The 17,097-nt window shown below is 37.5% G+C and overlaps 1 protein-coding gene across 1 annotated transcript; it reads left to right on the forward strand.

Annotated features, from left to right (window-relative positions):
- Positions 1-499: 499 nt before the first annotated feature.
- LOC128133526 (uncharacterized) lies at positions 500-4,154 on the forward strand. The gene is made up of 7 exons (XM_052770998.1): positions 500-957; positions 1,098-1,881; positions 2,759-2,910; positions 3,133-3,246; positions 3,347-3,351; positions 3,721-3,800; positions 3,864-4,154. Exons 1-7 carry the CDS (start codon positions 500-502, stop codon positions 4,152-4,154), a joined length of 1,884 nt encoding a protein of 627 aa, XP_052626958.1.
- Positions 4,155-17,097: the final 12,943 nt, after the last annotated feature.

A 17,097-nucleotide genomic window follows, 5' to 3' on the forward strand; every position in this document is an offset into this window, starting at 1 on the left:
TTAGAGCTTTAGGGAATGATCATGATGTTATCAATATTTCTAAATTTATTCGAAATAACAAGTTGATTGAGGTGTACACAGAACATGAGAAGACAAATCTACTCACTTACTTCATGTCTCCAAATGCAAAGGGTAAAGTTGTCATTGAGGAATTACCAGAAAATGATGATCAAGGGGCTGAATATGAGGCTGGAGTTCATGTAGAATCTCCATTGAGAAATATGAACCATGTCAATGATGAGCCAATTGGTGAGTACATGTCTTTGATTCTTTTTGGGAGTAAAAGTGATGAATTCTCACCATAGTATAGAAGGGGTAGAGTTGGGAATTCAAAAGGAGGGGGATGTTCTTGTAGTAAGAGGCTTAATTTAGAGGATATTTATGATTTAAAAGAGAAGGAAAACACTAATAAGGGTGTTAAGGATGTTCAGGAGGCTACAACTGTTGTTGAAGGATGCTACAAGCCATTTGCTTCAAATATTGCTAATGTAGGGGTGGGATGATTGTGGTTCAGGATAATGACCATATTGATGGATGCTACAACACCCCACCTATTAATCATGATGAACAATATAATGAGCTTTTTGATAACCTTATGGAAAATTTACTTGGAAGTGATGAGGATGTTGAAGAGTATGAAGGGGATGATGAATTTGAAGATAGTGATGAAGAGTATGAAAAGGATGAAGGTGATGACCAGGATGGGAAACAATCAGAAAATGAAGATAAATTGGATGACATAATGGATGAGGAGAACAATATAGAAGATGTTGATGAGGACATGGCAGACTTCTGTCTAAATGTTGAAAGCGATGTTGAAGGAGCATGTATTAATGATGGTCATGAACCTGAAGATATGGAAGTGATCAACAATGACGAGTTCAAATCATTGGATGAAGGATCAGACCAAGACAGAGAAAGAAGAGCTCTTATAAAAAATTTGGGAAAAGAAAAAAGGTCCAACCTTGGGTCAGTACACATACAATCATTCTCAGTGGGACAAAAGTTTAAAAGTAAAAAAGAAATAAAGGAGTTAATTGATGTGCATGCACTGGAAACAAGAAGGAATATATGCTTTAAAAAAATGACAATCAAAGGCTTAGGGCACATTGCAGAGGAGTTGTACCTATCATCAATAAAGGTCAAGTGGGGACTCAACCTACCACTTCAAAAAGCAAGAGCAAAGAAGTAAAGACACAAAAAGAAACATGTGGTTGGTATATACATGCATCTAGGTCAAACCCCGAATCTGACTGGTTTATAAGGACCTTAAACCAAACTCATACATGCTTACAAACAAGAAAACTCAGAGCTTGTACTGCTTCTTTAATCTGCAAGAAAATCATAGATCAAGTTGAGGTAGATCCGAAGATTCCTTTGAGAGCCATACAAGATCACTTTAAAAAGACCTACCAGGTGGGTGTTTCGATGGATAAGGTGTTTAGGGCAGAAGATATAGCAAGAAAGCATGTAACTGAGGACTACACAAAACAGTTTGAATTGTTGAGGGAATATGCTCTTGAACTTCAAGCTACAAACCTAGACACAACAGTCAAAATAGATGTGTGTCCTAATGGCAACCCTGCATCCCCAACAAGGCAATTTAGAAGGATTTATGTATGCTTGGGTCCACTGATAAAAGGTTTCAAGGCATGTCTTAGAGACTTAGTAGGTTTGGATGGTGCCTTCATGAAAGGCCCATTCCCTGGTCAGGTTCTTACATCAGTTGGTCTAGATTCTAACAATGGAATTTATACCTTGGCCTATGCAATTGTTGAGTCTGAAAACACAGCTAGCTGGAAGTGGTTTTTAGAAAACCTTGGGGATGACTTGGAGCTTGGGAGCAACTCAAACTATACTTTCATAAGTGACAAGCAAAAGGTAAATTGCAGTTCATCAATTTATCATTTAGATTCTGTTTTTTTACCAAGAAATTAATTCTAATTATTGTATGTTGAGTCATGTAAGGATTACAAATTGCAGTTGATCAATTGTTTCCCAATACTAAGCATAGATATTGTATTATACATATCTATGACCATATGAGAAAGAAGTGGGGGCAAATTGAGTACAGGGACCATTTATGGAGGTGTGCATCAGCAACCACCATTCATGAGTTTGAGCATTTGATGAAGGAGTTTAGTGAGTATGATAAGGAGGCATGTCAATGGTTGAAGCAGATTCCTCCTGTACATCGGGCAAGGAGCAGTGGCGGAACTAGCTAGTTACCAGGGGTAGCCCATGCTACCCCTCAGATTTTTCTAAGAACAATCGAAATTGTTAAATGTCGTCGATGATTATGTAAGGTGCTACAGTTTGTGCTACTCCTTGTCTTCTTCTTCGTCTTCACAAAGTCAAAGGTAAAGGGACAGGGGACTAAAATCGATCCCTGGGTCTTATTAGTCATCTCCATCGTCTTCACAAAATCAATCTTATGTCTTACTCTAAAAGGGGCAGGGACGTAGGGACTGGAATTCGAAGAAGAAGTGCTACTCAGAGGGGCTGATTGAAGAAGAAGAGAGGGGGAGAGAACAGATCAAATGAAGATATCCTTAATGGACGAAGATGAAGGTAAACCTGATTTCTCCAATTTGGAATTGAAGGTAACCTTAATTACTATGATTTCAAATAAGATCTAGAAAGTAACCCTGATTTGATTCAGTAGTTCTAGGTTTTTAGATTTCTCACTTTGACTTACATAGCCTTCCAGAGTGTTTGTGTAGATTTGTGATTGTGATTAATATTTGATTAATTTAAGGAAATTATATTTGTTCATCCTTACTTGAAATTTATACTCATGAATACGACTGATAAAGCTAATCTCATGCTTTGTGCCAAATCCATGGAGTGTATTAGTTTGGTTGGAATGGTTATTGGAAAATATAAGTTCAAAGATGATGCTAAACAACTGTACATTCGTGGGGTGATAGCTAGATTATATATTTAATTTACAAATGTTTTACTTTTTGCATCTTAAAGACTTATAACTTATTATATGATTCAAGGCTGCTTCTTTTCTTTTACTATTATTGAGCTTCATTTTTATACTGCAAAATCATATTGAATTAAAGTTTATAATTACCCTTTTGTTTAGAAATTATGATGAGTAACAAATGGCTATTGATATTGCAGCATTGAGACCATCACAGCTGCAAATAAGAGAATATGGATCAAAAGTAGTGTCCTTAAGGAGAAAGCTACAACATACAACATGCTATGTTGCTATGCTGATGAACTAAATGAAGGGTTATTTCCATGGATTAATCAAGTAAAATACTTTTTTTTACCGTTTCTTGTTTTTTTACATATCAATTTTTTTGACTTATCTATATAAAAAATGATGCAGGTTGCGTCAACACTAGTACCACTTTAACATTGAGAATTTTGATATTACTCAGTCCATTTCAATTTTAACATCAAAGAAAGTAAAAGTTTTATGCCATAGTTCGCTAAACATCATGCTTTAAGGAAATAAGATCCTTCACATCATAACTTGTCTTTATATAGCAGATATAGGAAAAACATAGTTTCTCATGGGCATGAAAAATCTTTGGCCACTAATCTTTATAGAAAAAAAAATTGTGCTACTCCTAACAAAAATTTCTGATTCCGCCCCTGGCAAGGAGTCATTTCTCAGCTAATTGTATATGTTTGCATATGGTAATGATTATGTGTTTCAGTTATTTATCAGCATTAATTGTATGTTATTGTAATGTGCAGGAAGAGTTGTTTCTGATGTGTTGATTTCAAACATGTGTGACGTGTTTAATGGGGAGATAGAGAAAGGCAGGGACAAACCTGTAATTTCATGTTTATAGTTCATTAGGGAGTATCTAATGAAGAGGATATGCAATATCATGAAGGCAATGAAGAAGGCTAAAGGTCCACTAACACCTACAGCAACAAACATCCTAGATGCAAGAAAAAAAGGTGCTTCACAATATATTGTTAGGTGGAATGGGGCAAACAAGTATCAAGTCACTAGAGCATTGCAAGATCAACATGTGGTGGATGTTAGGAACCAAACCTGCACTTGCAGAAAGTGGGAATTAATGGGAATACCTTGCAGGCATGCAATTGCAACTCTGAATGAAATAAGCAAAGACCCTGAGGCTGAGCTTGACATTTACAAGTGGGTACACAAGGTGTATTGACTAGAGACATGGTAAAAAAGCTTATTCATTTAAGGTGGAAACAATTAAAGGGATACCCACGTGGCCTAAAAGTAATTGTCCAACAAAGCTAATCCATCCTCCACATCGCACTCAGGTGGGAAGGCCTAAGAGAAAAAAAGACAAAGTGAGTGTGAAAGGTTAAGCAAAAGGCAGAAGAAAAGTCAAGGTGATGGAGTCAATGAGATGCAAGGAGAAGATTCCCAAGGGCCAACAAATGATGGAGTGCAGAAGCTATCAAGGAAACATATCAATGTTACTTGTAGCAAATGCAAGAATAAGGCACACAACTCTAGGACCTGTAAAGGGCAAGGTGGGAATCAATCCAAGAAGTGATTCTGGTTGTTTGTTGTGGTGCAATGACTATTTAGTTGTTTGTTGTTAAAAACTGTTTGTTTTTGAAAACTTTGGTTATGGTTTGATTATGTGGTTATGTATGGTGCACAGACACTTGTATGCTTAATTTGGTAATGGTTTTTGTTTCCGCTCATGTTGTTAATGAAATGTGCATTTTGGTCAATTTACGATACGTATTTTGGTAATGTACTTTTGTTACATTTTGGTTCTATTTATGTGCTTATATTTGACAATTGATACATATTTTTGAACACATTTTCACACTTGAATATCATTTATATCATTAACAACATTGGAATTCATTACAAACATGATGAAGTCAACTTACAACAAAATTATACCATTTTTACCCTGCATCACTTAATCAACAAAAACCCCCACATTTGTCTAACCCTATCCCTTACATAGACCAGATACTAAACATAACAATCACAAACATAAACCAGCATGCACATAAATACATCTTCAGCTTGAAACCTTCTTCCTTCAATGCATCACACCTTGCCTCCAACATGTTGTTCCTGCTTAAAAGTCCATTGCATTGTTCCTGCATGTTGATACTTCTTACCAGCCCATTACATCTTTCCTCCAACATATTTATGTTTCTTAGAAGACCAGGTATGATGGTTTTACTCCTAGCACACATAGGCGGGTCAAACCACCCGATAAACCCACAAACAGAATCCTTAGTAGGGAAAGCATAAAGCCTCCTTCTGGGATCCAGTGGTGTCCAAGACGTTTTCACCAAAGCGAGCTTTCCACAAAAACAAACCACCATTGTTCGATTGCAAGTCAGGAAGGAGAAATGGAAGAAAATAGTTGTTGGGGAAGAACAGTTAAAAACGTTGGGGAAGAAGATTCGTTGGGGAAGAAGATTCGTTAGGGAAGAAGCTGGGAATAGAAAATGATATATAAAGGAGGTTTTATTTTTCCATATGCAAAAATGGTCCCTATAAGTAAAAAGACAGAAATACCCTCACGTGCAAGGCACATGAGGGGGTTAACGGATTCTTTTTAACGGGTGTTAAGTACAGGGACCATTCTCACAAACAAACCAGTCCAAAAGGACCAAAAAACCAAAAAACTCATGGTTTGGACCAAAACCCCAAAAAATTGCATACCACAGGGACCATTTTTGCAATTAAGTCTTTTAAGAATATAAGATATTATCATATCATAATTACTCGTGATAGAATCCATAAAGTAACTCCCAGAGCGTAGGTTTATCCAATACTCAAAATCTCCAATTTCTAAGTACTCATGAATATTGTAGCAACACATTTTGCTATGTCTAATCTCCTTAGACAATCTACAATCCAATTCATGAAAGTCTTCATTCACTATTTACTTCTTAAAGTATGAGCGACTGTGGAGTTTCGAATAATCAAATCATCCAGGAAGTAAAACATAATAATAAACTAATTAACTATGGTCACAACCCTATTGAATATAAATAATCTCTTTTATTTAATCACCGTGATAATTACGACTTTATTCATTAAATAATGTTTCGAGTAATCAACCAACCACTTGAATTAAATAACATCAGTTATGTCATGTTATGAACATGCATACTATGCCTCCTTATGGTCTTTCCTTTGTGAATAGATCAATTGGACACGATTCCAATGATGCTCGTTTTACAATTCTAAATTCTTATCACTATCTAAAATGTATTGGAGTTCCAACTTTACATGCATTGACCTTCTATGATGTCGAGGCTTCTAAGTCGCAGAGACTAAGCCAATGATATTACAGAATGTTTCCATTGGAACTTTGTTACTAGAAACAATTCCATGGTAATAAAGTTTCAAATTCAAGGTACACTCCTTCAACACTTTTCTTGCATTAAAATTTCCAACTCACATATAGATTTAATAATCAACTCTTATTATGGAAACATTTCCATATTCCCATACGACCATCCGTTTTGACCAAGAATCATCTCAATCTAAAACATGTCACTATGGTCCTCCCAAACAATGCCATACTTCTGAATGTCCACAAGCAACCAATATTTAGTAGACCTCAGAATGTTCTTGATAGTTGTTTAACAACTCTAGTCACACAAAAATTCTAATCCTTTTTCCTCTCAATGCTCAAGGCATTTGGAAAAATCAACTCTGGCAGCTTAGGGAAGAATGATGGCTCGCTAACAAGGCCCCTAAATGAACGATCAGAAGGCCTACCTCTTTTTTTCCCAATCTATCACTCGATCGTCCCTCTCTCATGAAAGATTGTCTTTCCTCTCCCGGCGGCTTTTAGTCATGTCTATAGCCAGTTGCTAAGACGATTCCCACTCAAGCATTCTCATTCAACGGTCTATCAATGCTACCTTATTTTGTTCAAAATTACTTTTTTTCTACTAGTTCTTACATAAGCAATTTTCAGGAAGTAAACAAAGTATTTCCTTCCGAAATCCACTCCTGAAGTCACGTCTTTCAGTACTGGGACTGAAGTCAAGTACTTTCGAGTTGTTCTTTGCCCAAAACCCTCTTTCTGACTTAGAAAGACCAACTAACAATAACTTTAGCATCTCTTGAGTCGGAAGGTCTTTATAGAGCTAAGGGGAAGGTTTGGAACCCTAGTAGCATAATGGAATCAAAGGGCTGACTTCCATGCTAACACGAGTAGTTTAACTCAGTTAGTGGCAGTTGAATGAAACCAGAAAGAGTGGCAATTAGATCCTTGAAGGGAAAGGACTCGGCTTCATCTCCCACACCAGTTAGCAACCAATATAAGAGTGAAACTAAAGCGGGAAGGAGAAGAGGATCTGGATTCTATATTCCATTTTTTTTCTTTTTAGTTTGAGTGAACACCTAGTAGCCAATCGATCAGGACAAGGAGCTGCACCAAGACGGATTAGTTCGCCTTTGGGTTCTTAAGAAGAAGAAGAAGATCCCAAAGTTCTCTTTCTAGGTTGAGGAGATTGCTTTTACTTTCTTGTTAAACCTACCCGAAAGAGAGTGAGTGGTGGATTTAGAGAAAAGCTATTCTTCTTAGCAGTTTCACAAGTGAATGGAATGATTCTTCCCCCGAGGGTGACTAAATAAGTGAATATTATAGCATATGCAATCGATCCTATATCTGAAGCATATGGGACTCGATTCACTATGTCTCACATAAGGAATTCATATATATTCGATCTCTTGTTATAATATTCTCATATACTGAATTTCATATGTTGAAATATTTCAATATGATATTCATATATGTCTATGACTAAGTTTTATTAAACTGTACGATCGAAACATTTAAATTCGAAACGAAGTATGATTGCCCTCTCCCTTAAATCTACTATAGAGAAACAATTCCCAAACTTTGCAATTTGCAAATTGAAAATTTGTTCCCTATAAACAGTATTGTCAACATGTAATACTATCATAACAATTATGCTCCCACTAGCTTTGACATGTACCCATAAATCAATTTGTAGCACCTGGTTCCTGGTACGTATTCCTTGTAATTTAATATTTCTTAAATAATGCATTTTGCCTTGGACTCGGCGAGTTGAAGGACCAACTCGCCGAGTAAGAGCGGGATGAGACGCGGGGTCTAAGCTTTGGACTCGGCGAGTAGGCCATGTTTGGGCAAAAACCCTAACTCGGGTGTTTGTACCCTATTTAAACACTCTAACTCAACCTCCCTTGTCCCTAACACTTCCAGAAGAGCTGTAGAGCGAAACCCTAGCCCCTTTTTGTCCTTGTGAGTGATTTTGGCCTTGTGAAGGAAGTTTGAAGCTTAAGAGAAGAAGAAGGAGGTGGAAGAGTGCAAGGAGGGGAAGTAGATCTGACATCTACCCTGCAAGAGGCTTCCATTCAGCCGGAGGATTACCGGTGCAGCAGTCAAACGTCTAGCAAGCAGACTTTCAGCAACTACTTATCAAGGTGAGTTCCCTTTCAGTAGGAACGGGTCTAAGGCACCAAGGTCGGCCCGTATAGACGATATGATAGTATCGAAGTGTGGGCAGAGCCCGTATCTCATAGTTGAGTTTGATGATGATATATGCTAGTGTGGTAGAATTGTTTATACTCGTTGTCTGTGTGATACTTGTATGTTTTGGTTTAGTAGCTAAGTGTGGGCGAGGCCCGTATCTCTCAGATAGCGGAGTGTGGGTGAGGCCCGTATCTCCCAGATAGCGGAGTGTGGGCGAGGCCCGTACCTCTCAGATAACAGAGTGTGGGAGAGGCCTATATCTCCCAGATAGCGGAGTGTGGGCGAGGCCCGTATCTCCCAGTTAGCGGAGCGTGGGCGAGGCCCGTATCTCCCAGCTAGCGGAGCGTGGGCGAGGCCCGTATCTCCTAGCTGTTCATTATATGATTGTATGGTATGTGGTACGATGGGGGAACTCACTAAGCTTCGTGCTTACATTTTTAATTTTGGGTTTCAGGTACCTCTTCAGCGAAGGGGAAGGAGTTGGCGCGGTAGCGGCACATCATACACACACACACACTTTGGTTTTCCGCATTATGAGATGTTCTGGGATTGTACTCTGACATTATTATTATTTTCATGTTTTTGGTTTTCAGACACGAGACATGTATATGAAATGATATGATCGGATGATGTTTTACTACAAATATTTTACAAGCTACTTAATTTAAATGAAATTTTTGGGCGTGAAAATTGGGTCGTTACACAATTGGACTTCTAGAAATCAATATTCTTGACTTTCTTACTGAAGTGCATATTTATGTTACGTGATTCTTCAATAAGTCTCCAACTAGACTTCTTAAGCTTATACACCTTTATAGGATAGCACATGTGTGAGTTTAAGCCCTTTCAAAATTTGTAGATATATGTCATGAAAGTTGAAATAATTCCTTGCCATTCCTCACAACTCAAAATATGAAGAGGGATGTTGTAATCATATTTGTGAATTTAAGAATGCAATTAATTCATCGAACATCCGTATTGATCTTACTAGGTCATATAATCTGTCAGCAAAAGTATTTCCTCATAATCTTTCTCATGAATTAGAGTGAATCTTTACCACATAGATTTCAAGGTGCATACGTTCCCATCCACGTGAATCTATCATTTGTGACCTATAATCATAAGATAAGGTTTAGGACCAAACCAAATTCAAATTTAGCTTTCCTATATGGACTGAACTTCACAATTCTAAATTTCTTTCCCTCTGGTAGCTCAAGGGTCTACCAATGCTTCCATGTTGTTAGCAGCTCACCTATATTGCTCAATGTACTTTCATTGGCCAATGTGTTTTTTGCTTTGCAGTTAAATGAAAAACATAGAACTCATAAGCATTGTCAACTCAACTAGAAGTGCATATAAATAAGAATGTGCAAACCAAACACAATAGGTTATCAATGACAGGTCGCGTGTTAGGGATAACTAAAAGGTTTATTGTTGGTTGACTCTTGAAACTCTCAAGATCAATATGACTCCCACTGACTTCTTGACATATAAGCGGTTTTTCTGTAGGGGATTAATTTAGGATGAGAAAGGATTCGTTCATCATCAAGATTGGAGATTTGGGAAGGTTGTTGTATGCTCGGGGTTTTGGGTATGTTGCTCGGATTGTTTGGCGTGCCTGTGAAGGTAAGAAATGATTTCGAGGACGAAATCTAATTTAAGTGGGGGAGAGTTGTAACACTTGATTCTATGGACTTTTCAGTTTAGACCCTTGGAGGGTGTAAGGTTTTGCGGATTTGGTCCCTAAGGGGCAAAATTGTCAACTTCGAGGAAGTTGGAGTACGTTGGGCATACTCATGCAAGTTGATCGTGGGGCTCATCCATGTACGTTGGGCGTACGCGGAGTATGCTTAGCATACATGAGCATATTAGGAACCCTAATTTTAGGGCTTGTACCCTATATAAAGCACAAGATAGCCTCTTTTGGCCTTGTTTAACCATCCCCCATACCCTTGAAAACCCTAATTCATTCCTTAGCCTTTGTGTGGTGCTTTTAAGCTCTTTGTGAAGCTTTTGTGGGGGGCTTTGTGCATCTTGAGAGGAAAGAAGAAGCTTGAAGAATCATTCTTTGGAGGAGGGCCTTGAGATCCAGCTTTAGCACCTTCATTTCGTGGCTTTTGATGTATAAAGTTCAAATCTTGTCATCTCATTTCATAGATCTACTCCTTGGCATGTTTTTGGTCATTTTGGTCCATTTGGTTGGTGATTGTGATTTAATGTCATTTTTGGAGCTCGTCCTTATAGATTTGGATACATTAAGGGTGTCTTGAGCATAAAGATGCAAACTTTATGGTGGTTTTGGTCTTATGCATGTCTTAAGTCATTTAATAAGCTCTTTTGAGCTCTAAAGCCCCATTAAGCCATGCATACACGTAAAGTTGGCAACTTTATGTGATAAACCACCTTAAGAAAGTCAGTTCTAGGTTTGGGTTGAATTCTTAATCGATTAAGATGGTGGATTACGTTGGGCGTACAAGCGTGTACGCTAAGCGTACAAGCTGAGTACGCCCTGCACACTCAGCAGATTGGGCTTCGGTCGTTTTAGGCTCTCGGTTTTGGTCCATGTTGGTCTTTGGTTGTCTTGGGCCTTGTTCGGTCATTTGAATTCTATCATTGGGCTATTAAGATTTTGTTGGACTTTCTTGGGTGAAGGCCCATGAAATAGATTGGGACCAATTTGGAAAATTGGGTCATATTTGGGCTTTGGGCTTTTGGACAATTGGTATCGGCCTTAGCCTTGGACCAAGTTCGGAAAAGGGTAAAAAGATCTTTTACCCTAATATGGACTCTTAGTGCGAGATGGGATCCAATTATTGATTAGATGTTATTTTGTGATTAATAACACAGGGATTTTAGCGGATCTGTAGTCACAGATCTATCTGTGGGTTTCAGCTGTCTGAGGTGAGTCTCCTCACAATACTATGGGTCGAAGGCACCAATGTTGAGCCATTGGTTTGTGTATTATTGGAAGACCAAGGGGTGGCCCTTGGCATTGTATGTAAGACCCGGAGGTGGCTCCTGACAAATTTGTATGCAAGACCAAGGTTCGGACCCTAGCAGTTAAGTAGATTGCAAGTTGTATATTTTATGTTTGTTGTCTATATGATGCTTGCATTGAAGACCAGGAGGTGGCTCTTGGCACTTATCTGTAAGACCCAAGTTATTGGCCCCCTACTTGGCAAGGAAAGACCATGATATGGCTCATGTCATAATGGCAAGAATATGGCTGGCACATATCATTCTCTATTGTATGTATGGTATGCGGCATTTTGGGGAACTCACTAAGCTTTGTGCTTACAGTTTATTGCTTATGGTTTCAGGTATTTCCAGTTCGAAAAGGGAAGGGCCCGACTTGATCGCAACGTATGCACCCATGTTTTTCTGCAACTTTGTGATTTTGGGATTTTACTCTGATAATTGTTTTATTATGAAATACTTTTAAACGTTTGAGTAAAAGATACAATGGGTGTTTTGATTATATTAAAAATGAATTTTTACCTTGAAATTTTGGGGTGTTACATCAAGCTTAGAAATTGAAATCCATAAATATTCAAATAATTGATTAAAAAAACCATAAAAATCATAGTATCAATAACATCTCTTAAACATAAATCAGTAGGATGATGTGTACGGTCACCCCTTCGCTTTCCCCTAATTCTTAGAAGCACCTAAAACATTTAAATCCACAACTGTAAGCCAATGCTTAGTGATTTCCCCCAAAATACCTCACACAACAATACACATACAATGCATGCATACATGAGCCTTCGGTCTGCTTAGACCGCCTCACAAGGCCTACAGGATGTCTGGACCGCTCTACTTGGCCTACAATCTAACTGGACCACCTCGCAAGGCCTACAATAGCTGGACTGCTCCCTTGGGCCTACAATATGACTGGTCCGCCTTGCAAGGCCTATAGTACACCTAGACCGCCTGGGTAACTTGCCCTATAACATAAAGCAAGACTGCCTCAACCCAACTACAATATGTCGACATGTGCAAACAGATAAACAATAATAACCAAAGCACATGTAATCATAACAAATCAATTAATTTAACAAATCACTACATCATACCAACATCCTACATATAAGGATACATATTGCAATACAAAGTATAATGAGAAAACTCACCTCATAGCCTAACAGATAACAATAAAACTCACACAATCCAAGAATCGGTACTACGAGTCATATATACAACAAGAAGGTACCAATTCTCAATCCAAATCCCAAAACCCTCAAGTTGACCAAAAGTCAACTTTGCCAAAAAGTCAAAGGTCAACGTTCAAAGTCAACGATCAAAAGCCCATCAATCGGTCATCATGTCGTGGCCAAGCATTAATTGGATTCTGTAAGGCAAAAATTACAAGATCAAATCACAGATACTTAACTCATCAATCCATAATTAAAGTTAGAATTTTCAAATGTTAAGCGATTGTATGTTAGAAAAAGAATCAGAGGCAATGACCTTTAGAAGTTATAATTTTCAAAACCAAATTATAATGTCGTTCCAACTTAAAATTTCTATCATTTGGCAATATGACCGCTCGAATTTCAAAATGCAGTTAAAAAGGTACATATAAGATCTTTGATGTTCGAAATTACAAATTTGGCAATGGAATTAAGCAATAAGATGAATCAAACGAGAAATTAAGTTAAAACGAAGTTAAACATTTCTGCACGTAACTTGTTGCTTCGTAATCGTCTAAAAATTGAAATTGATCTCACAAGGTGTAATTCTTGTTTCCGGAAATCAAATCCTAAAAAACTACAGAATTGTAAGAAAAATCAAAGGAAACCTAACAACAACAAAATAGCAGTAGTGATTGATGCCGAAACTGGGAAAGGGATTATTAAATTAGCCATATTTATCCCACCTACCATGACTATGAATCACCAAAAAACACTCTTCCCTAACCTAATCTAAATTCTCATTGGAAACTGTAACACCAAGTCCTGGTATGTCTCCATTGTTTAAGGTTGTTATTAAAGTATGGATTTTTGGTGGCCACAACGTGACGGATGGATCCCCACGACGTGGCAGCCTATGGCCATGGTGTGACAACTATTTAATAAGAAACCCTAATATATGGGGTTTGCGCCCCTATTTAAGGGAATGTGATGGCTAGGGTTGCTCACCCTCAACCTCCATCACACTCTCTCAGCCTCCAAGCAAACCATAACCTCCATTTTTTATATCTGAGCCTTTTATGTTGATTTTTGGGGATTAGAAAAAGAAGAAAGTGACATTTAAACTTGGATTCAGTAAGCAACTCTTCTCATCATCTTGTGGTGCATCTTATGAACTCTTGTAAGTCCTCAAGTTCCAATCTTTTTGGTTTATTGTGCATATATCTATGTTTTTATGCCTTATTCTTCATGTTGGGACATTTTGGAGTGTCGGGATTCCATAAAATTGCCAACTTTATGGATCCCTAGAGTCCCTTTGTGGTTAGGAGTGTTGGATCTAGAGTTTTATAGAGTTTGAACTTGTGCATGAGACATTAGCCTTTTTTACTCTATTTTGACCTAACTTGAGTTCAAGACATGCACTATACATGCATGTTTATAAATGTGATATCCCCAAACTCACGGTCATTTTAAAAAAAATTATTTATGCTTGTTTAAAAATCAGAGTATCCATTTTAAAGAAATATGTTGCGGAATTTGTTCCTAGAAAACATGATAAATTTATTATCAAAGGATTTCCGAAGAAATGTATTTTGTTTATATTAAAACTTTGGAATGTCATTGTCAATACAAAAACATAAGCATAAACATACCTTACATTCATTTACTCTAATGATTTACATCTCCTTTAATCTCTCGGTGTAATGTATCTTCAAATCGACACCTGTGATATAAATAAACTGAGTGGGTCAGGTTGGGAAACCTGGTGAGTACATAGGTTTTTCAACCCACAATAATATAGTTAATTTGTTTCTTCACATAATTCATGTCAAACAATTAACCCGATTACCCATCCCTATTTTCTTCATTTAATCTTCCCTAAAGATTTATTCTAAGGGTCATCTCCTACACCGTATTTACCTCTCATATCCTTACATCGCATTTCCTTATAGGTTTGTTCCTAAGGACTTTCCCTAAGGATCATCGCCTACATCGCATAGACAATACTGATTCGGGGATTACTCCCCTAATACGTGTCCAGTAAGGGTTAGGGTATCATCACATGAATACGTAGTTACAACATCGCATGAACTCGTAATTCAAAGTAAGGGTTAGAGTATCATCGCATGAATACGTAGTTACAACATCGCCTGAACTCATAATTCATCCCCTACAGGTTATGAGTATGCTGGTGTTTCCACATGACTGTCTAGAATAGTCTGTGGTCGCCATCTATACTCTGGTAAATGACTACATTGCTACATCGCAACATCGCAAGTCAAGATTATGGCATCTCCTCACATCTCACATCACCTATTTATCATCACCTATCTATCATCACCTTTCTCTCATCACCCGTCGCTACCCAATATATATTTATAACTATAAAAATACATATACAGTTTAAATCACGTAAACATGTATAAATTGTTCGTCTAGCATAGATATCAGGAACACATAAAATATGCACACATAACACGTAATTTATATTAAATACTTCATATCTACGTGTAAGATGAAAGTAACTATGCACTCACTTGTTAAAGTAATGACTCGAAATTCGGACAACGCTTCACTTGTAACAATATTTGTCTTTTTCTTTGACGAAACCTAACATTATTATTGCTAAGTTTTAGTCTAATATTTATCACGACTAATTAACTCAAGGTCTACAAGTGATATTATTTTATAAGTGTTAAACAATACTTTTCGACTACTATGTACAGACATGGGCCAGGCATGAAACATCAGAGGGCAGGACCATTTTGGCATTTAAGCTGTTTTGAAATCCAACAACCCTATGCGACCCTTCAAACCAGATTCCCCGTACTGCAAGTAGTTAAAATATATTATAATAACACTTTTATATTTTATAGTACTTACATATATTGTTTATAAGTTCATAATCACGATAATGAACTTAAACATAAGTTATACTTAAATAATGGTAAGCATAACTCACTTACAATGGAGTTTAGTGAAGAATCGAGCTCTACGGAGGCAGAACTTCTGAGCCGAAAACTATTCTTCTCGAAGCCTTTTGGCACTCCGATAATCGCCTCTAGCACTTGGGAAGTACTAGGGAATGGTAGGGAAAGTTTGGGAGTATTTAGAGAGAAATAAGGGATAAGGTGTGAAGAAATGAGGGTGCTCTCGCATCTATTTATAGCTGAACTCCTCGGACTACGTTCGGCGTAGCTATGGAGTACGCAGCGCGTACTCAGTATGATGCGCGTACGAGGGCCAGATGTCAGCACCGCATGCGAGGTCGTGGGGAGAAAGCAATGGTCCAAATTCAACCACATATCACTTCTCGCATCAGCCTATAGACAACTTCTGTAAGTCCCTAAAATGCCTGTGTATCAATCAGATCTGTTTGATGGTGCGGAATCCCAATCAAACGGATGATGTCAGATAAAATAGAAGATAAGAAGAAGAAGAATATGATGAATCTATGTATGAATTGATTAGAATGAAGATTCGGATACAAAAGATTCACACACATAACTTCTCTCTAGTTTCTCTCTTGGCCGTACACTCCTTGTGTTTCATCAATCTCTACTCCTCACCCTAACACCTATATATATACTAGGGAAACATGGGCATGGTGAACATGGGCCGTAAACACCAAGCAGTTTACGGTCCAAGACACAAAAATACATTTTTCTAGAAAAGTAAAGTATAAACCATATTTTTGACCCAACAATCTCCCCCTTGGTTTATAACTTTCTTTTCTAAATGACCCAACAAACTCCCCCTAAAAGTATCTAGCTTTTCTTGTTAATCTTCATTGTGAGATTTGCTTCAACATTTATCTTCAAATTTTTCACAACTTCAAGATGTGCTTGATGAATCTTCGATGAATCACTTCATCTTGAGCACTTGAGCTTTTCTTCATGATTTGACTCTAAACTCACATTGGGTGAGGAGGCTTCTTGTACTGATTCTTGAAATATGGCGCTTTCAGCTTGAGAATCTTCAGAGAGAACATCAGAGAGAACAAATCTTTTGGATCACTTCAGCAGGTACAACGATAGTAGCAGATTGATTGAGGAGGCTTCAATGCAATCCGTCACATAATCTTCAATTTTTGCTTCACCTTGCTTCTAGGGTTGAAGGATTGAATGTTGAAATAGTAATCTTCATTTCTTGCTCCTTCGAATGAGAGTTCTTCGATGCTCACGGACGGAGCCTTGACTTAGAAATCTTCGACACAAACTCCATGAGTTTCATCTTCACCTGAATTCACTTTTCAAGACAAAACAAAACTAAAAGAAAATTTAGCACACAATATTTTTGGGTTTTTCATATTTTCTGACCAAAAATAGAACAGAAACAAAAATATTTTTGGATTTTTGATTTTTCTGAACAAGAAATAAAACAGAAATAACACTATTTTTGATTTTGATTTTTCTTATTTTTGTTTGTTGCGTTTTTATTTTTAATTCTCCTCCTTATATTTAAATTAGAAGAACACTATGAACAAACTTAACAATAAC

Source organism: Lactuca sativa, chromosome 4 (genome assembly GCF_002870075.4).
Source record: "Lactuca sativa cultivar Salinas chromosome 4, Lsat_Salinas_v11, whole genome shotgun sequence".
Lineage (NCBI taxonomy): Eukaryota > Viridiplantae > Streptophyta > Magnoliopsida > Asterales > Asteraceae > Lactuca > Lactuca sativa.